We start from the raw sequence: 26,822 nt of genomic DNA, 5'->3' as shown, positions 1-26,822 counted from the left end.
TCCTAGGGATTTTGAAGATCCAGTAAATTGTGAACTAGGTCTGAACCCCAGATCCTCTCTATCTGGATCATGCTGGAAATATCCAGAAATGGCCCAGGACTAGGAGCTGGGACTTGCTCTCTAGTAGCTTTCTACCACCTGTTGAAATGCAGCCTGCTAAGCCAACAAGCAAGCCGTAGGAAGAGGAGCAGTAGTCACGAGATCCTTGATGATGCCGTGCAGAGAAATAGTTGTTCAGAATCTTTTGTTTCTACCCCTTTTTGCCTGGAAGCCTGGTTTCCACATCTATATTAATGTGATCTTTTTCTTTTTCTTATGTTTATGATTTGCTTTGTGTCTGCAGGGTTTCTCCCTCGGATGCTGACTCTACAGTCAGTGAAGAGTCCAGCGAGAGGGAGGCAGGAGACAAGACATCAGGGGCCCTCACCGAGGGCAGGCCCCCCAGGGCCCCACAGAGTGGTCTGTGACTTTTCTTTTTCTCCAAATTAAATGAGCAATTATAAGATTCTGATAGGTTAGGATTTTACACTGTTTCAGATGCTGAGCATCCTGTAAAAATCCATGAAAGGGAGGGTTTGGTGTGGTGAATTCCTCAGCATCAATTGCCACAATCAAACATTGTACTGGGTGTCTGCTTTGAGGTGGGGGCTGTGCTAGATGTTAGAGAGCCACTGAGCTATGTTTTGAGGTTAATAGCCATGTTTCATTCTCATTTAGTCGTAACGAGTTTTCTCCCCCCCAAAACAGGGAGGAATCTAACTCAAATCATAGTCTCGAAAAAATGCCTCCAGGATTCAGTGGCCTTCTTAGGAGCCAGTTCAAGTATTTCACAGCTGGCACTGTCAGAAGGTTGTTGTTCATTTATCTTAGAGCCAACCCTGTTTTGTTTGGTCCTCTTCCTAGCTTTCTTCCAGCTGATAGCTTAGTGTGATCAGATGGTTTAACATATTTGCATTTGAAGCCAGATGCTGTATCTTCCTAGGCTAGGTATAAATGAGCTTCACCATTCTAAAGGGTATTACCAGGAAACTCATACCCTGTAATAAAATTAAGCCCACGGGTCTTACTGATCTGGGAGCAGTTTTTAGAATGATGATAACGTAGCTACATTATAGTTTAATAGATTCTGTTAATTAAATGTGCTAGCACAGCTGTTATATTTGTTAGGGGCATGGTTATATTTCAGGATTGTGTTTCAGTAATGCAAAAATAATTAGGAGGCCATAGGATATGATTTTTAATGGAAATTTTTAATACTTACACTTTTTGTCACAAATTTCTCTAAATGAAAATGCAGAGCAGAACAAACCATATGCGGTAAATGAATGAAATTGGATGGAACCTGGAGGGCCTGTGCTATCACTAATGCACCGGTGGCCTTGCACGTTGCTGTACCCTTGAGGCCCTGTGGAACTAAGCCAGCTGATCTTTGACATTCCTTCCAGTTCTAAACATTCTTTCTTTTATGATGCTGAGGAAATGCCCCATAAAATAAGGAAAGAGTTTTCTCTTGGGATCCAGTTTCACAGAATTCTTAAAGATTATCCAGCTCCATGGTAACAAGTGTACCATTTCAAAATCTAATTTTGAATCCTGAGAAAGAAATATTTTTTGGGGAAAAGGTCAGTTCTAGATTTTCTCAATTTCTGTTCATTGCTTATCTGAGAAAATCCTGCTTTTCATTCTTGCATTTAACTCCTTGCTGACAGTATTACAGCCAGTATTATTCTGCATGGCTACCAAAAATCAATTATCTCTCTCAACATGTGTTCAGAATCCAAGTGGTAAGCATTTTGTACTCTTCCAGTTTGGGAACTGAAAGTTGACTGTAAAAGAAGATAAGTGGGCTAGATATTTTTATGGATAACGGATGCTCAGATGACTGCTGTTATCATTTAAAGAGACACCAGATTCTGTACATTGTTTTTATGTTTTAGAAAGATAGGTTTCTTACTAAAAATATCAATTCACTTTTAGAAGTGTGTTTACTTTTGAGAAGGGGACATATCATAACGTTCATAGTGCCATAAAATGTTCTGTTGCTTGAGTAGAACTTGAATACTTTAAAAGAATCTGAGTTTTTATCATCACCTTTTTGGACTATTTTGTAAGCACATAAAAGTCCTTTTTTATCTCATAATGAAGTAAAAAGTAATGGAAGCAGGAAGTTGCTTTAGAGCCCTTCTCAGGCCCTCCTCCATGCGGCCTTGGGAACAGTGGCTCCCCTCCCACAGCAGGGGTCACTGCCAGTGGGTCTCTTTCATCTCCTGGGCAAAGCTCTCAAGCTCTAGCTCATGGGGCACTTGAAGGTTCACCTCAGTGGAGTCTGAGGAAAAGCCATTGTTGCAGTTTGGGGCAATTCGAGGTTGTATCTTATGCCCTCCTCAGCTGAACACTTTTTTGAAGGTGACTAGACTATGACGCGTGCCCTTATGATCCTCCGTGGACCATCAAGAATTTTATTTACTCAGCTGTTACTGTGTTCATAGTTATTAAATAGTAACGTTATTAGCAGTGGTTAATCTTGAGGAGATGTGAGAAAAGAGATGGGATAGAGAGTTACCTTCCTTGTGTGAAGGAGGCTACATTCAGTGTATTATTGTACTGTTTTTGCTATATCTGCTCAGAATTGTAGTTTTCCTTTCTCTGCTCTTTATCATCAGGAATAGACCAAGTAGGTAAGGATTGCAAAATGCTGGGTACCTACTATATTCTCTCCTTAGGTTGCATGTGTGCACGTGTGTGATTAAGTAGTGTAAACTCATTAATTTGAATTCCACAAGTTCCAAATTGTAGAATTTTACTTAGGAACTGAACTGGCTTTTACTCATGCATGTGCTAAAGAGTTTGCAAAGCAAATTGAAAGTCTTGAGGAGATGGCAGGGTGACTATTTTGACTACATAAAACATTAAAGTTTTTTCAAGTAATTTTGGAGCACTCATTTATAAAATGGTTGAGATCACAAATTGGACTAATTATCTTTTCATTAAGGCAGATACCAGAGGCATTGTCAAGATAAAATTTTTAAAATTTAGTTAACGTGACTGGAGTCATTTAGTCATCCAATTGGCAAATCTTTGTGAAGTGCTTAAGTGCTGGGATATGACGATGACAAAGAGATGAATATGACCCCTTCTCACAGGATGTTAATGTGTATCACTGGCATTTTTAATATTGCAGTTTGACTGTATTTACATATAGATAATGAAATGATATTTCTTTTTAAAATGTTCTGTTTCTTTGGCATTTCAGTAATTCAGGCTGCCCTTTCCTCTGTCGTTATGCTTTGATGACACTATCCTATATGTAATTTCTACCATTGCCTTTTTTGTTTGTTTGTTTTATAATATTTGAACAACAAGGGATTTTTAACCCAAAGTCCATACTTACCTTAAGGCAGGATTCACACAGCATTAAACTCTACATGTCCAGTGAATTTTCTATTGGTCATTATTAACCAGGTAGTTTTAAAAAAATATTTGTGCAATGCAGAGCAAGATATAAAAAGAACCTAGTTTTTCTTTTGCTTTTAAAAAATTCCCTTTTCCTTTTTTCTTTTTTAAAAATTTCAAGCAAGTATATTTAAAAAAAACCCTCTTTCAGCCATTTCAAAGGGCTCAGTTCTGAGCAGTAAGAAAGCTTGACGATTTTAGGTACTTCTTCCTTTCCTGTCCTCCCCTTAGCCCGTCAGCTCCATTGAGAGAGGCCTAATGCCTTTGCAGCCCCTGCTTCTCAGGTGAATTATAGAGCGGGGTCCATGACCATGGAGGGGAGGGGACGGGATGGGGTGTGGGCAGGAGCCCAGTCACGGGCTTACGGCTCCCGTACCTGACAAGGCTGGCAGCACAGTGGCCAGGGCCCTTTTCTTTCTCTGCCACCACTTGGAGCTCCCTGCCACCCTCGTTTTTTTACTATTCTGAAGGAAAGTGATCTTCCCTTCAGGTATCAGTAGCTTAATGGCTACCCTTGTGACATTTGCTGTTACATTATAAGTTGGGGTTGGTAAGGCTACCCATCTGTCAGAGCTAATTATCTCCTTTTAGGCATCATGCCTGCAGCATGAGTAGCTGCCGGGAGATCAGTGGTGGTGCCTGGCTGCACTTGGTTGCACAGGCGGGCTCCCACCAGGCCCGGGTCAGGGAAAGGAAGCCTGAGATAACCCGAATCCATGCAACTGAGCCTTATAATCAACGGAGAGACGTCATTTATTCAAATAGTTATGTAAATAATTTCTAATCACTTGGGATAGCGATTGAATACGGTTCAAGTTGAGAGGAAATATGAAGACTTCCATACCACTGACATGTGCTCCCTTATATAAAATATCAATTACTATTTCTTACTGCTTTGCTCATCCTTTACCTTTTTTACAACAAGGAGAAACCTTTGTATTTTCTACTGATGCTGGGATTTCAAATCCTTTGCTTAAAAACCTTTTCTGCGTGCTCTCACTCCTTCTGTGGCTCTGCTTCGGATACCTGATTGTGGCTTGTCAGAGGGAGAGCATTAGTTGATCTTCTTAGGTATCCAGCTGGCTCTGTACAGCACTTTCTATCTACTCAGCCCCTCATCATCTCTTTTTTAAAGTGGGAGCTAATTCCCTGCCAGCAGAAGCTTTTTCTTTCCATGCCTCTTCAATTTTGTTTTCTTTCTGCATCAGAACTGAAAAGCCAAAAATGTTCACTGTTAACCGATACAAGCCTGCCTCTCCACAATCCCATCTTTTTTTCTCTCAATAGTATGGCATTTCCCTGGCAACCATAATTATACCACTCCAGCAAGCTCCCTCCCAAAAGACTGCTAAGACTCAGAGCTGCTATTAAACACTCTCCTTTTAAGTTCTATAAATTGGTTATTGACTAAGCAACTTCAGACTCCTGGCCTTTACCTTTTCTTACTGAAGACTTTGGAAATGCATGTACAGAAAGCAGAGCCATTTTTGACAGAAAGGGTCATACTGGCTCCCAGACATCTTTTCGAAGGGAATTTGTATTTTCACTGGGGAAGCTGAAGAAGATGATACTTAACCCAGAAAATTTATGCTCAGATAGTGAAATTTGAAGTACTCTGCCACTAGAGTGGCAATGTATTTTTAGTCAAGGGCCCTTCCGAGGATTCTTTACAGAATAATCTATAATTTTGATTATTTTAGTACTTCTTTAGGGTGACTAGTTTTGCTGTTCCCTGTTTCAGTGCCCCCACCACCCAGTTCAGGGAATGAGCAGCACTCATCGGCCTCCATCTTTGAGCATGTGGACAGGATTTCCCGCTCCTCAGAGGCTAGCCGGCGGGTCCCCAGTAAGATCCAGTTGATTGCCATGCAGCCAATCCCAGCACCACCAGTTCAGCATCCCATACTGGCCGACCGAGTGGCAGAAACCAACAAAATCAACAAAGAGGTATTTGTTCTTAGTAAAAAAGTACCTTAATAAAAATCTTACATTCTGATTTGGTCAGGGCTTCAAGATGAGTGAAAGTTCTAGTGACAAAAGGGTATTAGAGGTATGCTGACAAGTGTTCTTAATTCTACATATTAAACTTGGTTGTTGTTTTTTTTCCCAGATGAGATGTTGTTCGAGGATATTGTTAGCCTCATTAGAGATGTGCAGAAAGGAGTTAACATAACAGGACTGAGGCTGTGATCCTTAGAAAGGCATTGCAAGGTTTTCTCCTGGCTGGCTGGGAACTTGGGTTTCAGGAGTGTTCCTGCACTCTTAGAACTGCTGAGAGTGACTCACTGTGCCTAGACTGCTTTTACAAACAATTCGATTACGCTAAACATCTGCTTTCCCTCTGGGAACCTAGAATTTCCTTCTGGGAGCCAGGCAGGAAGTCCCCACGTGACTAGATCCCAACAAAAGCCCTGGGCACTGAGTCTAATGAGAGTCCCTGGTAGATAGTTTTCATATGTACCGTCACAACTCATTGCTGGAGGAATTAAATGTGTCCTGTCTAACCTCCCTGGCAGAGGACCCTTCAGAACTTTTGCCTGGTTTCCTCTGGGCTTCACCCCATGTGCCTTTTCCCCTTGCTGGTTTTGTTTTATATCCTTTTGCTGTAATAAATTTGGCCATGACTACTATTTGCTGAGTTCCGTGGGAGTCCTTCTGGTGAATCATTGAACCTGGAAGTGGTTTGAGGGAACCCTGACACAGCATATTTTGTGATCCCTGCTAGGTCTTTATTCCAATGAGTCCTGGAAGAGTGGGCTGGATCCACTTTCCTGTCACCACTTCTCAGGAGCCCTAGTCCTGCATGGCCCCAATCCTAGACACCGTCAATCTCGTAGTACTTGTGTCTGTAGAACTGCCATGTGCAAGCACCGTGGGGTGGGCTCTCCATCGGGTGGAAAGAAAGAGGAGATTGGATTTACCAGGCTTGTGGCCTCCTGTAGGCTCACAACCAGAGGACACATATCAACGTTCTCTTCCCATAGTGTCTTTTTCGTGTGTTATTTGATACATGGATACAGGTATAAGTAATATATATGTTGATAGTAAGGCAGAATAATAAAGTAAAAATCTATGCATTTACCACCCAATTTAAGATCTAGAACATTACCAAAACTGTTGTGCCTGTGTGCTCCACACATCTAAACTTAAAGGAAGCCCTTATGTTTTCTTAGTAAGAGGTTCTGGTAGAAATTCCAAGCATATCTTGTCCCTCTGCAGGGAATTTATATGACTTAAAGAACAGTTAGAGCCTGATAGAGTAAGAGAGACTCTTAATCCTGCTGGTGGTGGATTACCAAGAACCTCATCCAACTGGCCTCCTCAGACAATCTCAAAAGAGTACATAGCTTCGGTCTACTGTGGCATTGCCAGTAAAAAGACATCTTACCTTGGGCTGTGAGTCCTGCTCTTTTCTTCCCAGTCAGATTCTGGCTCTGGCCCTTGGCACGGTTGTGCCTACTGCTTCTTCCCATGTCCCTCCCTTGTCTTCAGCTCTGACCCATCTTCAAGGCCTAGTTCAGGTCCCATCAGCCAGTGATGATGTTTCCACGTATATGGATACCTCCACCTCAGGGAGGGCCCATGCCAGAGAACTCGTTTTGGTAATATGAGTTTGTTATTGGTAAAAGGACGGCCTATTGTATAATGCACATATTTTCTTTGAGTCTGACATTCCTTTTTTAATTATTTTTTTATAACAGTGACATACATAACAAAATTTGCCCTTTTTTAAGTGCACAATTCAGTGGTATTAATTCCATTTATAGTGTTGTGGTACCATCACCACCTCGCTTACCAATACTCTTTTCATCCCCCTTAACAGAAACTCTGTACCCATTGAGCAATAATCGTGTTGTTCTTATTCAGATACAGACTGCTCTGCGGCATAAGTCAGAGATCGAACATCATCGAAACAAGATCCGGCTCCGTGCCAAGCGCCGTGGACACTATGAGTTCCCAGTGGTGGACGACCTGTCCTCAGGCGACACCAAAGAGCGGCACCGGGTGTACCGCCGGGCGCAGATGCAGATCGACAAGATCCTGGATCCCACGGCCAGTGTGCCCTCCGTGTTCATAGAGCCCAGGAAGAGGTGGGGAGAGGTCCGGGGGGCGGAGGCAGGGCTGGGGTGGGGCTGTCTTGACCTCCATGTGTCGCTAGTGACCCACAGAGGCAAAATGAGGCACCCTCTGCTTCTGGATTACCTGTGTTACAAGAGCCTCATGCATCTTTACGTGGAAAGTCTCTGAAAACCAGTTAAAGAGGTTTACCCGCAGGAAAGCTGTGCCGGTTACCAGGAGGACTCTTTTCTGGCTTCAGTCCTCATGGTCACTGCTTGCAGGCTCTCCTGCATCTCCAGCAGCCTGGGATTTAATTTGCTCCCTCAAGTTCAACACGTCTGCAGTTGTGTTCATCTTTTCCTTCCCAAGCCACTTCTTCTGGCAGCCTCCTTGGCTCTGACTCTCCTCTCATCCCTCTCTCTCTCTGACTCTCCTCTCATCTCTCTCTCTCTCTCTTTTTTTTTTAAGATTTATTTATTTATTTCTCTCCCCTTCCCCCCCCACCCCGGTTGTCTGTTCTCTGTGTCTATTTGCTGAGTCTTCTTTGTCCACTCCTATTGTTGTCAGCGGCACCGGAATCTGTGTTTCCCTTTGTTGCTTCATCTTGTTGTGTCAGCTCTCCGTGTGTGAGGCGCCATTCCTGGGCAGGCTGCACTTTCTTTCCCGCTGGGCAGCTCTCCTCATGGGGCACACTCCTTGCGCGTGGGGCTCCTCTACGTGGTGGCAGGGCACTCCTTGTGCGCATCAGCACTGCGCATGGGCCAGCTCCACACGGGTCAAGGAGGCCCGGGGTTTGAACCGTGGACCTCCCATGTGGTAGACGGACACCCTAACCACTGGGCCAAGTCCGCTGCGCTCATTTCTCTCTTCTCCTATTTTCATCTTCTTTATTTAGTCCCCCAGGTTGTAGTGCCTGGCTCACCTCTTCCTCCTCCCCTTGGTCCCCTGCCCCCCACCCCCGGCTGACCTGAGAGCCTGGTCGTACCTTCCCCAGACTCCCATCTTCTAGCTTAGATCCGTTTTGTTTAGACACTGCTCTCATGGATGTCTTTTTCTGTTGCAACCTGCCCTGGCTTTTGTTTCCTGCTACAGGGGAATCTACACTTCTGTGATGGCAGGGCCCTGCCTCTGCATTCCCTCTGCCTTCTGCAGCTCCACACCCCAGACGGAACCTCCTGTCCAGTGGACAGTCCTCTCCTGGGCACCTCATTGCCCCCAAACGTTCTGTCTGTGTGTCCGCATCCCCGTCAATGGCTCCTGGCATGCTTGTGCCTGCATTTTATATCTTCTTCCTCCCTCCCTCCCGTGTCTTAAGACCTGCTGCAGGTCCTGTCTAGGCAGTGATAATATGACCTGCTTAGAAAAGGAATTCAAGGTTCCTTTTCTAAGTGTCTGTGTAACTAAACTATGCCGTGATTAGATGTTGCCTTGTACTGTTCTCCTTTGTTCCATGTGTGCTGGTATCACCTGCTCAGGTGGACGTGAGCTTCCTTAGAGCCAAGAATGTGCCCTAAACATTGTTTATATCCTATGGAGTGTTTAATACAGTGAGCAGCACATCCTAGCTACTCAGAAAATACTTAGTGTTTAGTTAATAAGCCAGTGTCAAGAAGGTTTCTTTCCTGTGATGAGAACTTCTTTTTTTTTTTTCCTGGCAGTTCGCGGTTAAAACGTTCTCCCAAGCCGCGCCGGAAACACCAGGTCAACGGCTGCCCTGCTGATGCCGAGAAGGACAGACTCATTACTACCGACAGTGACGGCACCTACAAAAGGCCTCCCGGTGTCCACAACTCTGCCTATATCGGATGCCCCGTGCGTAGTTCTTTCTCCTACTCTGTAACCAGTGTCAGGTGGCTCTTAGGAGCTGCATCAGTGGGAGAGCAGAGTGAACGGTGGTGGCTGCTGTCCTGCGTGTGTTGATGCCCAGTGGCTTTGCCACATGCAGACACCCCAGGCCAGCTGGGTCGTGAGGTGGGGGTGGAGCGGGGGGTGGTCCTCATAGGAGGCTTGAGTTGTGTGAAGTGGGGTGCTTCTTCATGATACCTTTGGAAACATACTCCATGTTTACCTTTTCTGTATTCAAGTCCTGTCCTCTCAGGTTTCAGAATGAGTATTTCTTGGGGTTCACTGGAAAAGAAAGAAACATCTAGAAGATTCCCCTGCTCAACTCCCCTCTCACCGTGGCTCAGAGGGTTGTTTGGGTTTTTTAGTGGCAAGATGAGGGTTTAGGGTTTTCTCCCCCTACCTATGCATAAATATTATGTTTGCTAATACATTTTTTATTATTTTTATGGAAGAAAGATTGGGCTTAATGGAAATTAAGAAATGAGTAATTAAACTTTTTTTTTCCCACAGAAAGGATCACAGAGTTGCTCGAAATATTAAAGGCAGGCATTGATAGCTTTAAAATGCACACACACACACAGACCCCACTGAGCAGGGAATAAGAGCAAGCCCCCCTGTGGAGCTGTGAGGAATGCACACCCAAAGACAGACACACGTACCCCAAACCCCTCAGAGGAGAGCCAGATGCAGCTAACTCTGGCAGTGCTGGGGAAGCACAGTGCACCCCCAAAACCCTGTGCAAACTCATGGAAGCTGTTCTTGTTTAGAGAGAAACTGTTATTTAGCAAAATACACATCCTTAGGAAAGGGATTTGTGATGAACATGATAACTTTAGAAAATGCTTATGGAACCAGCTGTTGATTTGAGGTTTGTGTTTTTCTCCTAAATTATACAAGTAAATAGCACTGAAAGATAGTAAATATAAAATACAAATGTGTCAAATGCCATACTGACATTAAGCCTAAATATAATGTACTCATGATCCTCTGAAAGAAAACCAGGCTTTTCCTTGAGAGTGGCCAACTTATGGTATTTCTAGTGTCCAAAGGATAGACGGTGACCTTTGCAACCTCCTCATGAGCATTGGTGTAAGGTTCCAGACACTTGGAAGGTCTACAGACTAGACTCCTCTCCTCAGTAGAAGTAACTGAGTAGTTTCTGTTAGTTCCACATGGTTTGCTCCTGAGCTGGAGGACATATCACTGGCTGTCCTTACAGTAGATGGTGCTCTTGTGCTGCTGTTGAGTTTTTGGAAAGGTTTGTTGCTGCCCCATCTCTGATGTGGATCTGGAGACGCTGGACCCTGGGCTCCTGAAGATGGTCAGCTGAGACCTCCTTTTTTGTCTTTGTCTTATGCAGGACCTTTTAGACACTGTTGTGTGAAACAACTGTGTGGAAAGAAGGGGAAGCTCCTTCTTTCCCCTTCCCATCCCTACCCAGCCTGGCTCATTCTCTCCAACTGATCTGTAGGAGAGTCTTTTTCTTTTCCTGCTCCTTCTTTTTCTAGTAGCCCTGTGTTTTGTTATCCAGTGCCATTGAGCTTTGTGTAGGGAATAACCTGATATCCCCCCGTTCTCATTTGCCTTCACCCGTCAGGCTTCTTTTGTGGTGGCCTGGACCATCCTTCTTTTCTTAGTGCAGCAGGTACAAAGATCCCTGCTGCTTCGTCTCCAAGGCTCCTGTTTCAAAGACCCCCTAAAATGAAAATCTCCCTCAGATGGGCTTATATTTTTATATTCGCTCCCTAAAAATTCTGATCCACATACTTTCAAGGATAACACCTTACTTGGAACTCACCCTTTTAAGGTAGTTTTAGATCTTCAGGGTCATACCAGCATCTAATTTCTTTTGCTTTGTTTTGTTTTAATTTTCTTGAATTTTCCACTTTCCCTTCAGAATATCTTCTTGATGGCTGCATTTTCCTAAGGCAAAGGAAATATTCCTGGGTTCCCTAAAATTAGGGTTACCATTATAATTCCCTCCTCTGCAAATTGTGTCCCTCAGGCCTAATCACCCTGCTGCATGTTTTTGTAAATAAAGTTTTATTGAAACTGTCATACCCACTTGTTTGCATACTGCCTACGGCTGCTGAATTGCTTCAACAGCTGAGTTGAGTAGGTGCCAGAGACTGTATGACTCGCAAAGTCTGAAGTATTTACTGTCTGGGCCTTTACAGAAAAAGTTTGTCAGTCCCTGATATAGTTATCATCCAAATCATAACACTTGTGTCAGTGAAAGAGGACACAATTAATTATTATGTTCTCTGATGACTAAAGGTGAAAATGTTCGTGTGAATTTCTGAAGAGTGATGGAGGAACATATTTCTGTACAAAGGAAACTGCACTGAGTAATACCAGTTATCAGACTGGGGTTCAGGAGAATAGAATTCAAATTCCAACCCAGGGATCCTGGGAACATCTCAACTTCTGTAGACCTCAGTTTTCATGTGAGTGTTGTCTATGTGTGAAACACCATGCTAGAAGTCAGGATATAGAAAAATGAGTAGACTTCTTCCTGGCCTGCAGGTTTTGCTGATAGCCTAGCCTGCAAAATGAGGAGGCAACAGAAGATGAAAGAACCGGAAGCTCTAATGTCATGACTCTGTAGCTCATGTCCTTCTTGGCAAGATTTGTGGAGCCAAAGGGTACCTACTTTCCCACCTTCAGAATGTGCCTTTTTTTTTGCCATAAGAGTTGAAACTTCTCTAAAATTGTCACCACTAAGGGTGAGGTTGGCAATGGTTGTAGGTCTTAAGGACTGTCCTCAAGAGTATGTAAGACCTTTCCCCGCAGTGGAATCTGTTTGAGCTTGCAGTTTTTCATGCATGCTAATGTGACTGTACCACTTGGTTCAGCTACCTAGTCAGTTCTGAAACCTCTGCTGGGGATATTTCTTTATTTCTTCTGTCTTTGGAGAAACCTTCTTACTTACCAGTAGGATGTTTTCCCAGACACACTTTTCCTTCTCTCTACCAGGGAATTATTAAACTACCAATGCATGGTCTTCCTTATCTGATCCTGAAGAAAACCAAGAGTTGGAGAAGGGCATGTGTGTGGACCTTTTATCTATCTATCTCATAAGGAAAGGAACACAGGTTCCTTTTGATATTACCTCAGAAATCATAGACCACCTGTGGGGCCCCAAATCCTTTAAAAAAATTCCTGGATGACAAATACCACTTAGTAGAACCTTTCTTAAGATGCCAGTATTTGGCAGAAACAGACTTACTGGGCCCAGCACATAATGTTCATGGGAGGAAGACTGCGGGGTGGGGGTGGGGGGAATAGATTTTGAATAGGAAAGCACCAGGCCCATCTCAGGAAGGCACCTCTTGTTTCAGCAGAACTGGTTGTTTCTGTATAAGCATGAGCACCTGGTGATACTACAGCTTTTGATTCTGTTGAGAGAACCCAGAAATCTGAGTTCTAATATGAAATTTGCAGGTTTTTAAAATACTGGTTTTCTGTTTTTAAAAATTAATTTTTTGAAGTATATCACTCATACATAAACATACATAAACAATAAGTGTATAGTAATAGTTGTGAACTTACAAAACAAACATATGTAACATCATACAGGACTCTCATAACTCACCCTTCCACCAATAACTTGCATTGTTGTTAAAACTTTTTTAGTAATGATTAAAGAGCATTGTCAAAATATTACTACTAACCAAAGTATTTTTCCCTCAACCAACCCTATTATTATCTTTATATCATTTATATATGAACATACATAAACAATTAAGTGTGTAGTAAAAGTTGTGAACTTACAAAGCAAAAATGCATAACATCATACAGGGGTCCCATACATCAACCCTCCACCAACACCTTGCATTGCCATGAGACCTTTTTTTTACAAATTATGAAAGAATATTGTCAAAATCTTACTACTAATCATAGTCCTTATCTTACATTTGGTGTGTTTTCCCCCCAACCCAACCTATTTTTTTTTAAATGTATTTTTTTATGACAGAAGTTGTAAACTTATAAAACAATTATGCACATGTCCAAAATTCCCAAACAACACCCTTCCATCAACACACCACACTGTAGTGGAACATTTGCTACAGATGTTACCGTGTTACCATGCCCATAGTGTACATTTGGCTCACATTTTCCATACTGCCTAATTATCAACACAGTACATCTTGGCATAGATGCAAGAATATTATATTATTACTGCTAACCACAGTCCATAAGTCACTCCAGCTGTATGTATCCCATGCTTTTCCACATAAATGTATTAATGTACATTTGCTCTAGCTCACAAAGAACATTCTTGCATCTGTACCATTAACCACAATTCTCATCCACCTCTTGATTTACTGTGCTATTCAGTTCCTAGATTATTCTCTAGCATTTTGTCATTGGCATTTATATACCTAGACTACCATTTTCAGCCACATCCCCATTTATAAACTAGCTGTTACTATGTGTTACCATCCACTCTATATATTTCCACACTTTTACATTAAAGCTAATTAAAACTTCTGCATACATTAAACATCAGTAGTCCATCTCAGTCCTCCTCTTATCTCCTTTAAGAATCCCACCAGGTCTTGAAGATATTTTCCTACAATTTCTCCTAGAAGTTTTATGGTTCTTGCTTTTATTTTTAGTTTTTTGATCCATTTTGAGTTAATTTCTGGATAAGGTGTGAGGTAGGGGTCCTCTTTCCTTCTTTCAGCTTTGGATAAACAATTCTTTCAGCACCATTTCTTGAATGGACTGTTCTGCCCCAGCTGTGTGGATTTGACAGGCTAGTCCAAAATCACTTGACCATACATGTGAGGGTCTGTTTCTGAAGTATGAATTTGGCTCCATTGGTCTGTGTATCTGTCTTTATGCCAGTACCATGCTGATTTTACTACTATAGCTAGGTAAAAAGATTTAAAGTCTGGAGATGAGGGTTCACTTTTCCTTTTTATATTTTTGGCTATTCAGAACCCCATACCCTTCCAAATAAATGTGATGATTGTGCTTTCAATTTTTTTTTTTTTTATGTTGGTGGACCTTTATTGGGATTACATTGAATCTGTATATCAATTTGAGTAGAACTGACATCTTAATGATATTTAGTCTTCCAATCCATGAGCATGGAATGATCTTCCAGTTCTTTAGGACTTCCTTGATTTCTTTTAACCATTGAGTTGCAGTTTTCTGTATACAAGTGTTTTACATCTTTGGTTAAGTTTACTCCTGACTATTTGAATTTTATCTGTCATATTTTATTTTCACCACTCTTTTGATACTTTTAGTACTTTTATTCAAAAATCTTCATTTCTAGGCTCTCTTTCAGGTCTCTCTCTCCTGTCTTTTCAGGCTCTAGCACACCATTTAGTACTTCCTGAAAATCTGGTCTCTCGCTTAGAAATTCGCTCAGTTTCTGTTTATCTGTGAATATTCTAATCTCGCCCTCATTTTGAAAGACAGTCTTGCTGGATATAGAATTCTTGGCTGGAAGTTTTTTTCTTGTAGTATCTTAAATATATCATATCACTGTCTTCTTGCCTCCATTGTTTCTGGTGAGAAATCAGCACTTAATCTTATTGGGTATCCCTTATGCATTGCTTTTCTCAGAATTCTCTCTTTGTCTTTGGCATTTGACATTCTGATGAGTATGTGTCTCGAAGTTGTCTATTTGGATTTTTTCAGATGGGAGTATGTTGTGCTTCTTGGACATGGATATCTATGTCCTTCAATAGGGTTGGGAAATTTTCTACCATTATTTCTTCAAATATTCCTTCTGACCCTTTTCCTTTCTCTTTTCCTTATGGGACACCCATGACACGTATGTTTCCACACCTTTTGCTGTCCTTTAGTTCCCTGAGACCTTGTTCAATTTTTTCCATTCTTCATCTGTTTGTTTGTATGTTCACTTTCAGAGACCATTTCTTCCAGCTCGCCAATCCTTTCTTCTGCCTCCTCAAATCTGCTATTATGTGATTCCAATGTTGTTTTAATTTCTTTTATTGCCCCTTTCATTCCCATAAGATCTACTATTTTTCTATGCATGCTTTCAGATTCTTCTTTGTGCTCATCTAATATCTTCTTAATATCCTTAATCTTTTTAGCTATCTCATTGAATTTATTAAGGAGATTTGTTTGAACATCTATGATTAGTTGTCTCAACTCCTTTATGTTGTCTTGTTCCTTTAACTGAGCCACAGCTTCCTGTTTCTTGGTATAGGTTGTAATTTTTGGTTTGTGTCTTGGCATCTGGCTTACTAGAGTATTTATTCTGGGTGCAGTTTTTCTCTTTAGGGCTTCCTCCCCTTTCTTCCTTGCTGGTTGTGCAGTAGGATCCAACGTTATAATTGGTGCTGTAAGCTGTGGAGGCTCAAGCTGCCCTCATTGTATCAGGGACCAATGAAGCTTCTCCCAGCTTTCTCCTTTACCAGGGGTAGGGACAGAGTCACAGCTGTGTAGAATAATACAAGTCATGCAGGCCTAGACTGTAGTTACCCAGAGAAATTGATGAAACTTCACGTCCCTTTCTCCCCTGCCTGGGGTTGGGATTCAGGTGTGGGCAGCAGTCTATGCAGTGTGGGTCCAAGAAGACCACAGTTGACCTGGTAGACTTCCAGTTTTCAGTATGTGCCAGCCAAAGGTACCTGCAGTTACCTGGATAGGCTGATACAGGGCCTGACAGCCTCCTCCCTGCCAGAGGTGGGGCTGAAGCCTAGGCTTGGGCTGCAGGCTGATCTGGGTGAAAGAAACTGGTTTCTACTGTACATATGATTTTTAGTCAGCTGGGCTTCCCCTCAGGTTGGGGGTGGAGTAAAAATGGTGGCCACCAGTCTCTTTCTGACTTGGGCAGATTCACATCCCAGCTGTTTCCAGGGTTTTATCTTAGCCAGCCAAATCTACCAATCAATAGCCGAAATCGGAAGCCAACTGTCTCCTCCTCCCCTGTTTTTGGGAAATAGAGGTTCCAGTCCCAGCCACAGAATAGCGCCTGTGGCTGCTTGTGCCACCAGAGTAGGATAATCACCAATCTCTGCTGGCCGATAATTTCTCAGAGAGGCTGGCACAGGACTCCCAGCTTCCTCCCTGCTGGAAGTGGCACTGGGGCCTAGGCTAGATCTGCAATCCGATCAGGATGGAGAGAAGCCGGTCCTCATCAGCACTGGGATTTTCAGTCCGCCCTGTTTCCCCTCATGCCAGATGCAGTGTTAAGATGGCAGCTTCTGGCCTCTTTCTGACTTGGACAGGCTCATACTTTAGCTATTCTCAGGATTATACTGTAGCCTACTGAATTTACTCATCAGTAGCTGAAGTTGGTGCCCAACCATCTCTTCCTCCCCCATTTTGGGGAAGTGGAACTTTCAATTCCAGCCATGAAACACCTCCCAAGGTGACCTGTGCCTCCAGTGGCGGATGGGCACCCAACTCCATGGTGTGGAGCGCTCTATTTAGGAGTATTCTCTGTAGACAGGTAGTCTCCTCCTTCCACTCCTTCAAGGATGTTGCAGAATGCTCTCTGGCCTTCTGGAGCCCCCAGATAGGTGCTTCAGCTAGTTCCAGAGAGCGCTGTGTGTTTACTAACTGCCCTGTAGCAGGAGCTGGCTCTAGGAACTCCTTACTCTGCCACCATCTTGCTAGTTGTGGTTATCTATTATTTAAAAAAGTTTGCAGGCCAAGCAATACAGGTTATGTGGGCTGTTTGTGGGTTTCCCAATAGTATGGTTTACCCTGTGTTTGGACTTACCAATTGCTGCCCTTAGTGTTTGGTGCTGGCAGGAGTAATATATGGAGTAATAAGTGGAGAATAAATGACCACCCATTGGACAGACTGTAATCATTAAGAAACATTTTCTAGAGACTTCTGGGAAGATGGCAGACTAGAAAGACATGGGACACTCTTCTGTCCCAGAAAAATAGCTAGAGGTCAGGCAGAAATGGCTTGGAAAAAATCTTCTAGGGTTTAGGACATTAGGAGAAGGCCAGACACTACCCAGAAGAAAGAAAGACAAAGGAATAGCATTGTGATGGCAAAACTGAATTAAAAGTGGCAGCTGCAACTACAGGCATTGTCCCCCACTGTATAGACACTTTTGAATTCTCAGAACTTGGGGCTGGCAACTACAGACAAAGGGGGCTCTAAGGATCCACCTCTGCATGAAAGGGGAGAGAGAGGGACACAGCCTAAGGCTGACTCAGTTTTTGACCCACAGATTTGGTCTGCTGTGTCCCACAAGTCCTTACAGGCTGGGTGGTACCACATCATTGTTTGCCTTGTGAGCCGGCAAGGGACTAAGGAGACCTGACCCTCTAAATCTCTCTACTGACTGGGACTGGTTGTTGAAGATGCAGAGGGGAGTGTAATTATTCCCTACCCATGAAAATTTCAGAGAACTGCCTTTGAAAAGGTTTGAATTAGAAGATTCTTAGCTTCAGGCAGGATCCTCCTTCACATTGATCTGGTCCATGTTGCAACAAACACTCAACCAGACTTTGAACTGAGAGGGCTATTGAGGAGCGCCATCTGCTGGCAGGCCAAGGAAGTGCATATGAGGAAATTAAAAGTAAAGAGGTAGGGAGCAAGTGTGGCTCAAGCACTTGAGTCCCTGCCTCCCACATGGGAGGGCCCTGAGCAGACAACTAGCAAAAACAAATGAGCTGGGAGTGGATGTGACTCAAGCAGTTGAGCACCCACCTTCCACATGGGAGGTCCTGGGTTCAGTTCCCAGTGCCTCCTAAAGAGAAAAAGCAAACAGACAATGAGTAAAAACAATGAGCAAAAATAAAAAACATTGACTGAACAGATGAGGGAGCCATCTTGGCCGGGGGGGGGAGAGTAAATAAGTAAGAGAGGCTTTTTCTGGCCTTTACAGCCTCCCTCCCCAAGACCCTTGGAAGCAGGTCTGCAACCCATTACCTGGTCCAGGGCCCAGATTTGAGCAACTAACAGGAGCAATCTTAAAGATCCAAATCAGGTTAAACCAAGAATCAAAGAAGAGTAGTAACACACAGCCTCCTGCCACTAAATCCCTATGAAAGAGAGAGAAATTGAGCATTTGAATAAACTCACCATCCTAATCAGATGTCTAGACATCAGCAAAAATTACAAGTCATACTTAGAAAATGGAAAAAATGACCCAAGGAAAGCAATATATCAAAGCCCCAGAAGAGACCAGAATTTAAGACAACTAATTGCCGAGATGAACACAAATTTCCAAAATCAAAATAACGAGTTGAAAGGTAATATGACTAAAGAGATAAAAGACATGAAGAAGACACTGAGCAACCTTACTTTGGGATATATGCTCCCCAATGTAACAGAGTTAGATTTATTTGTAATTTCCTTACAGAGGACTCTACTGCCCCTTTTATTTGAACCTATAATTAGCACTGTGCTTGTTAAATATATGTCCCAGACACTTAAATCTTTGGTCTGTTCATATGCTGGTTGAGCCCTGAATCTCAGCAGAGTTGCAACACCTACTCTCTAGTTCATTGGACTTGCCCAGGACAACTAACAAAAGGATGACGATGGACAAAGCCCACCCCAAAAAGCAGAGAGTGTCTACAATGGCAAGCAAGACAGCTCCATCCATTTGCCCCATGGGATCTATGCCCCCTCTCAATCAGACACAGAGTGGACATTCCTCAAGACTGAGGAATGAACAAACATAAGGGGGGAATGCAACTGTGGACTACAGTAGACTTACTATTCTAGGAATGGAAGAATTTGTATCATTGTTATAAAGGCAGTGGCCACCAGAGGTTTTGAGGGGAGGGAGCTGGAAGAATAGGTGTAACATGGGACATTTTTGGTACATTAGAATTGCCCTGTATGACAATTCCAGGCCACTTATACATTTTGTCAAAACCTATAAAATTGTACAGTGCAAAGTGTAAATACAATGTAAACTATAGACCATGGTTAGTAGCAGTGCTTCAGTATATGTTCATGAATTGTAACAAATGTACCACACTAATGAAAGATGTTGTTAAAGGAGGGGGAAAGGGTGGGGTATATGGGAATTCCCTATATTTTTGATGTAACATTTATGTAATCTAAGGCTTCTTTAAAAATTTTTTTTTCTTTTTAAAATGAAGACACTGAGCACAAAGAATTATTTGAAAGCCTGAATAGAAAAGTAATAGAACACATGGGCATGAAAGACACAATAGGTGAGATAAAAAACACTTTAGAGGGAAACGGACTTGGCCCAGTGGTTAGGGCGTCCGTCTACCACATGGGAGGTCCGCGGTTCAAACCCCGGGCCTCCTTGACCCGTGTGGAGCTGGCCCATGCGCAGTGCTGTTGCGCGCAAGGAGTGCCCTGCCACGCAGGGGTGTCCCCCGCGTAGGGGAGCCCCACGCCCAAGGAGTGCTCTCATAAGGAGAGCCGCCCAGCGCGAAAGAAAGTGCAGCCTGCCCAGGAATGGTGCCGCACACACTTCCCGTGCCGCTGATGACACTGACAACAACAGAAGCAGACAAAGAAACGACGCAGCAAATAGACACAGAAAACAGACAACCGGGGGCGGGGGGGAATTAAATAAATAAATAAATCTTTAAAAAACAAACAAATAAACAAAAAAAAACACTTTAGAGGGAAGCCGATGTGGCTCAAATGATTTAGCTCCTGCTTACCACATGGGAGATCTGTGGTTTGGTTCCCAGTGCCTTGTAAAGAAGACAAGCAAGACAGTGAGCTGACACAATAGGAAGGCATAGTAGGCCAATGCAACATGATGGCATAACAAGAGCCACAAGAAGAAAAAAACATATTGAGAGACACAACAAAGCAGAGAACAGAGGTGGCTCAAGTGATTAGGTGCCTCCCTCCCACATCGGAGGTCCTGGCTTTGGTTTCTGGTGCCTCCTAAAAAAAGAAACAAGGAAGATGAACAGACACAGCAAATGCAAACAATAAGGGGGTGAGGAGAAATAAATAAGTAAAATCTTAAAAAAAAAAAAAAACCCACACATTAGAGGCATACAATAGCAGACTCAGAATGATAGAAGAAAGAATAAGTTGTACAGAAGACAGAACAGCTGAGATTGAAAAGAGAAAAGAATGGAAAAAATTGAGCAGGGGCCCAGGGAGTTGAATGATAACACAAAATGCAACAATGTACATGTCATGAATGTTCCAGAAGGAAAAGAGAAGGGAAAAGGGCCAGAAAGAATATTTTAGGAAATAATGGCTGAAAATTTCCCAACTCTCAAAAAAGAAATGAACTTACATGCCCAAGAAGGGCAGTGTATTCCAATCAGAATAAATGCAAATAGACCTACTTTAAGACACAAACTACTCAGAATGTTATACATCAAAGATAAAGAGAAAATTCTGAGAGCAGCAAGGGAGAAGCAAACCATCACATACAAGGGACTCCCAGTAAGATGTAGTGCAGATTTCTCATCAGACACCATGAGGTGAGAAGATGGTGATATGATACAATTAGGATACTGAAAGAGAAAAATTGCCAGCTGAGAATTCTTTATCCAGCAAAATTGCCCTTTAGATATGGAGGTGAGTTTAAAATATTCACAAATGAACAGAAACTAAGAGAGTTCGTAAAAAAGAATCCACCTTTTCAGGAAATATTAAAAGGAGCTTTATAGCTTAAAGAAAAAGACAGGAGAGGGGCTCAGAGGAAAGTGTAGTAGACAAAAATAGCAGCAAGGATAATCAAAAGAGTAAAATGACAGATGAAGATAATGTATGACATATGAAAACCAAAGAATAAAATGGTGTAAGAAATATTTTCTAGAAAGTTGGCCAAGATTAAGCATATTTTTATGGAATCAAGTTTTTCTTTGTAATAGAAGCACTGGTCCAAACAAATATGGGAATATCTTCCTTGCTTTTGAAGAGAGTGATGCAACCAACTGAGCCAAACCAGCTGCATTCTGGACAAACAGAGTCCTTCCTTCCTGACAGGGGACTTTGGTCACCCTTGTGCAGAACTGCTTCTCTTGGGGTTTCACTTGCAGTAACTGTGATACTTGAGCTTATGGAGCCACCGAGACTAGAAAGGACTCTTCTTCCGTTGATTCCCTGTTTTGGCCTCTTAGGATTCACCCAGTACACTTTATGGCAACATTTTGCTCATAAAGCTGTATCAGGAAATAAGGTTAAAAAAAAAACTTAATCCAATGTTACTTATATTCCTGCCTCTTAAGTAGTGGGTATAGAAGATAATTTAAACTTTTTCTTCTTGACTCATGTCCTATGGAAATATGCCAATTTTAAAGATGAAAGTTTTCTGAATAAGTAGTTGCTGCTGTTTGCTATATTAATAGTTGTTGAATTGTTTATATACATACACATAAAATTTTAACATCATAGCGGCTTTGAAATCCTTTGGGGGGATATGGAGCTTTTTTTTCTATTGTTAATTCTCAGTAGACTATTTTTTGGTTCCTATAGCTAAGGACAGTGACTTGGTTCTTTAGTTTATAGACTTTGAGACATCTCTTTTGGCCTCATGGGTTTTTAAAAAAATGTATACTAACAGGTACATTTCAGATCGTTGAGTGTTGCTAGACAAATGACTGCTGAATAGTTATCCTTTTTTTTTCAATTCAAGCTTTTCGTTCCCATGTAATGCACATTCTTCATTTGCCATTTTTTTTAATTTTTAAGGAAAACATTTTCCTCCATGTCAGTGCAGATTGTTAAATAGCATTTTGGTCCTAGAGTTTCATTTTAGGGTCACCGCAGAAGCTCTTGTCTGATTCTTACCTTTGGCATTTCCTCCCCATAGTCTGATCCTGACCTCCCAGCAGATGTGCAGACACCATCCTCAGCCGAGCTAGGAAGGTATCCAGGCTTGCCCTTCCCGGCCTCCCAGTACATTCCACCCCAGCCATCTATCGAGGAGGCGCGCCAGACCATGCACTCCCTCCTGGACGATGCCTTTGCCCTCGTGGCTCCCAGCAACCAGCCAGCCAGTGCCGCGGGTGCAGGCCCTGGGGCCCCAGCCGGCCTGCCCGTGAACAGCATCCCTTCTCGGGAAGACAGACGAGCCACCCAGTGGGGGTCCTTCTACGGCCCTGCTCAGACGGCGAACAACCCATGCAGCGTAAGTGTTGGGCTTCTCGAGTTCTCTCGTGGGCAGCATTTGGGAGTTTCATTGCCTGACTGTTTTACTTGCAGAATCCTTGCAGCACTCTGATTGCATGTGATAAGAATTAAAGCCTGGATGATGGGTTTTAGTTTGGATTATCTTCTACTAAGTTAATTCCTCATGTAGAAAGCAGTCTTTTTATGCAGCTTGGCTGTTTTGTTTGTTGAAAAATGTGGCAGGGAGAAGTAGAGTTTTCTGGAAGCATCTTTCTGGGTTCTTTACAATTTTATAACTGCTAAAACATACTCATTGATGTCGACATAAAAAGGCGCAGCTTAGAATGCGCTCAAATCCTTTAACTTCTTGAACAACCATCTGAGCACTGGAAACCCTTGAGGCTCCAGAAGTGAAGGTGGCCAGTCCACAAACAGGCAGAGAGGACCATTTACAATTACCAGGCTTTATCACGGGAGTTGACATTCCAGCATTCCACCTACCTTTAGTACTCTTTCTATTTTTCATAGTTCATTCCTTTCAAATGCACCTTCTCAAGACAAGAGAAGAGGTAAACTCAGTGAAGAAACGCTGTCTTCTGCTGATTTCAGATGAAATGTTTGGACTATGAAAGATGATTCTGAAGAGAAATTACTAGGTCACTAATAAGTCAGGGTTCTCCAGAGAGAAGCCGAATCATCAGACCTTCAGGCTGCGTGTTTGTGTGCATGTGGTGCAGGTTGATATGTGGTGCGTCATGGGAACACAGGCACAAGAGAACCTTTCAGCAGATGACCACTTCATTACTTATACAGCGTCAAAGGTCCGAAAGAGCAGGGGCGAGCCCACTGTGGCTGGTCTCCCAGGGAGCAACTGCTCAGGTCAGGGACAACGGGTGGCAGCTCCGCACGGCCCACTTTGCCTCAGAGAGGAGAGACCCTGTGCTGTTTGAGTGTTGAGTATTTATACAATCCTGCCATTGAGGATTCCAGCCCTGGAGCCGCTTGTACCCAGTCCCCAGGTTTAAAGTCTGGTCAGGCCTTTACATTAGATCTCACATCTTCCCAGGGCTCGGATCTTCCCAGGGCTGCCGAATGGAAACTGACTGAAACATCTGCACACAAAGGTAGACAAGGCCTGGGAAGTGGTTACTGAGCATGTATCTGTGACTTCCCCAGCAGTATGTGTGTGTTCTATTTATTTGTTTATTTTAAAGAATTGACTCACACAATTATGGAGTCTGGCAAATCTGAATTCCACAAGGCACTCTGGAGGCTGACCTCCGGGAGGAGTGGTATTACAGTCTTTACTCAGTCTCTGTAAGGGAGACCATGGGGGTTTGGACGGTGTGGTCTCAAGGCAGAATTGCTTATGATTCTTGAAACCCTCAGTTCTCTCTCTCAAGGCCTCCAGCTGATTGGATGAGGTCTACTCAACTCCTGAAGGGTAGGTCTCCTGTACTTGAAGGCATGTAATTGTAGGTCCTAATCCCATCTGTGAAATACCTTCGTAGTAACAGCTAGGCCAGTGTTTGACCAAACAATTTAACACCATAACCTTGCCAGGTTGACACATAAAATTAACCATTACAGTCACAATTTAAATTTGTTCTTCAGAGAATGTTTACACTGGATTTCTCTCATTTTGTTACCAATAGTAGAGTGAAATTGGGTGGCAGTAAACATATGTTAAAAGAGTTTTTATCTCTGTCACTGGCTTGAATTTACAGTGTGCACTCAGTAATTGTTTCCGCCAAAGCTTGGTACCTACCTGCAGGGTGAATGACTATTAAAATGTGGGCGAAAAAAACATTCAATCTAGTCACTATTGTTTTTAATATTAAATTATAGATTTTAAAAATAGGATACTAATAAACAAAATAAATATTGAACTACTTCATAATCACAACTGATATTTAAAACCTTTAAGGCAGTGGATGATATGAACAAAACTCAGTGATAAAATGAATGTGGCTATAGCTGCCACCTGTTTACTTAAAGCTTCTCTCATTTGCTCATTTATTTGAATATATTTAAGGAGCACCTGCTTTGTTCTGGTACCTGATAGGTATTGGGGATACAGTGGTGCACAATGTGGAGTCCCTGTTCTCCAGCTTTTACGTTCCAGTGGGGGATAATGGGCAATTGAGGAGGCAGTTCTAATGCAGTGTGGTGGTCGGTGTCATGGTGGGGGGCAAGTGTGGGAGGAATACCTATCTGAGCCTTGGGGAAGTTTATCTGGACAAAATGATATCTAAGTGGGGGTTGGAGGCTAATTAGTGGTTGTCAGTTAAAGAAGATTATTCCAGAGAGCACAAAAGCATAGCAGAGACATAGAAATAAAAGTGCCTGGTCCATCCTCTTTAAGACAAGGAGGAGGAGCAGGGTCTGGGTTTACCTTCCCTCCTGAAACAACTGAAAAAAAAAAAGAAAGAAAATATGTAGGTTTTCATGACATTGGACCTTAGGCCACAATGACAGGCTTCCCAAGAAATAGGAAACATGAGATGAACTTTAGAGTTGCCCCACCTTACTGTCTGGAGAGTTTATAGGCACAGCGCAGTGAGGGAGACCCTAGGCAGAGCTCAGCGGTCTCCCTGAATTGAGGAGACAGAGATGGGAGTTTGGAGAGACTGAGGCAGCTGGGGTTCTCAGTAGAGAGTATAGGAAAGCAGAGAAATACACAGAGCAAGGACTCGAAAAATCTTCAGAGTCTTCAGCTGAGGACAATCTGTACAAAGGTATGAGGAAACTGTCCATGCCTGGGGAAAGAACAATCCACAAATATTAGGGGGAACAGTCCTTATTGCTCACACAAACCTGGGATTGAGTTCCTTTCCCACCAGCCTGCGTAGGAAAAATCTCATAATTTAGGAAGCATCAGATAGGGTTTTGCCTCAGTAGCAGGACAAAATTTGCCCCTGTTTTAAAAGCCACTCTGGTCTGCTTAAAAAGCATGAAAGTAAGAACTGTACCCAAACAAAGCTAAAGAATATTTATAGTAAAACAAAATTATACATCATCCAACAAAGTAAAACTAACAATGCCTGGTTTTTTAGTGAGCCAAAGGAGTGCTGATGCAAAGTACCAGAAATCTGTTGGTTTTTATAAAGAGCAATCATTTGGGGTAAAAGCTTTATTTTTTATGTTCTGAAAATATTCTTTCTACATTTGAATGTATAAAAATACTATTTTACCTCTTTTTGCTAATTCTCAAGGATAAAAAGTTCAATTTTACTGACTCTAACAGCAGGTAAATCCCATTAAATCCAAACTTAAACTTACTCAGGTTTTCTATCCCTTGCCTCCATATTTAAGAAATATTTAATTAATTATTAATTAATTATTAATATTAATATTTAATTAATTTAATTAAATATTTAAGAAAATATGGAGGGAGCATGAAATGTCCTAGGTTTGGTTCCTGGTGCCTCCTAAAAAAAACAAAACCGGGAAGTGAGTTTGGCTCAACTGACAGAGCATCCACCTACCACATGGGAAGTCCAGGGTTCAAACCCTGGGCCTCCTGTGGTGAGCTGGCTCACGTGCAGTGCTGATGCATGCAAGGAGTGCCATGCCGTGCAGGGGTGCCCCCACGTAGGGAAGCCCCTTGCACAAGGAGTGCACCTCGTAAAGGAGAGCCGCCCAGTGCAAAAAAAGTGCAGCCTGCCTAGGGATGGTGCCACACACACGGAGAGCTGACACAGCAAGATGAGGTAATAAAAAGAGACTCAGATTCCCGGTGCCGCTTACAAGAATCCAAGCAGACACAGAAGAACAATTGGGGGGAGGGGGCAGAGATTAAAAAAAACAAAAAACAAATGAAAAAATACCAACTCAGGGGAGCCAGTGTGGCTCAGTGGTTGAGTGCCAGCTTTCCACATATGAGTTCTTGGGTTCAATCCCGGCCTCCAGTATCTCAAAAAAAAAAAAAAAGGAAGGTATGGAATGCCTGCCAAGGAAATACACGTAAAAATATATTGTAAAAATTTCAAATACAATTTAAAAATACCAAGTATAAATAAAACAATTTTACAAACTTAAAAAAATAACAAACAACTAGTCAGGCAAACTAAGAAGCTGGAAAATACAACTCATAAAAAAGATAAAAATAAATAAATTGTAACTAACTCAAAAATGACACATATGGTAAAATTAGACAAAGTATTAAAAGTATTATTATAATAGAATTCCATATATTCAAGAAACTAGAGGTAAAATTGAACATGTTAACTAAAGGCATTGAAAATATTAAAAGAATACAGATCAGGGAAGTGGATGTGGCTCAAGTGATAGAGCTTCCACTTACCATATGGGAGGATGTGGGTTCGATCCCTCAGACCTCCTGGTGAAAAAGAAGAGAAAGCATGCCGTGCGGCAAGCCAGTGTCTACACGAGTGAGTCACACAGCAAGATGATGATGCATCAAAAGAGAGACAAA

General features: G+C 42.5%; 1 protein-coding gene across 1 annotated transcript in view; it reads left to right on the top strand.

Annotated features, from left to right (window-relative positions):
* The window catches only part of KIAA1549 (KIAA1549 ortholog), a 162,594-nt gene that overhangs the window by 103,587 nt on the left and 32,185 nt on the right, over positions 1-26,822 (top strand). The window contains exons 14-18 of the mRNA XM_058296553.1: positions 344-459; positions 5,195-5,400; positions 7,321-7,544; positions 9,171-9,324; positions 22,086-22,403. Of these exons, the coding sequence (XP_058152536.1) occupies positions 344-459; positions 5,195-5,400; positions 7,321-7,544; positions 9,171-9,324; positions 22,086-22,403 (1,018 nt within the window). The remainder of the gene's footprint in view (positions 1-343; positions 460-5,194; positions 5,401-7,320; positions 7,545-9,170; positions 9,325-22,085; positions 22,404-26,822) is intronic.

The sequence above is a fragment of the Dasypus novemcinctus genome, chromosome 5 (genome assembly GCF_030445035.2).
Source record: "Dasypus novemcinctus isolate mDasNov1 chromosome 5, mDasNov1.1.hap2, whole genome shotgun sequence".
Classification (NCBI taxonomy): Eukaryota; Metazoa; Chordata; class Mammalia; order Cingulata; family Dasypodidae; genus Dasypus; species Dasypus novemcinctus.
The sequence above is the reverse complement of the archived record's forward strand: the minus strand, read 5'-3'. Positions and strand labels throughout refer to the sequence as shown.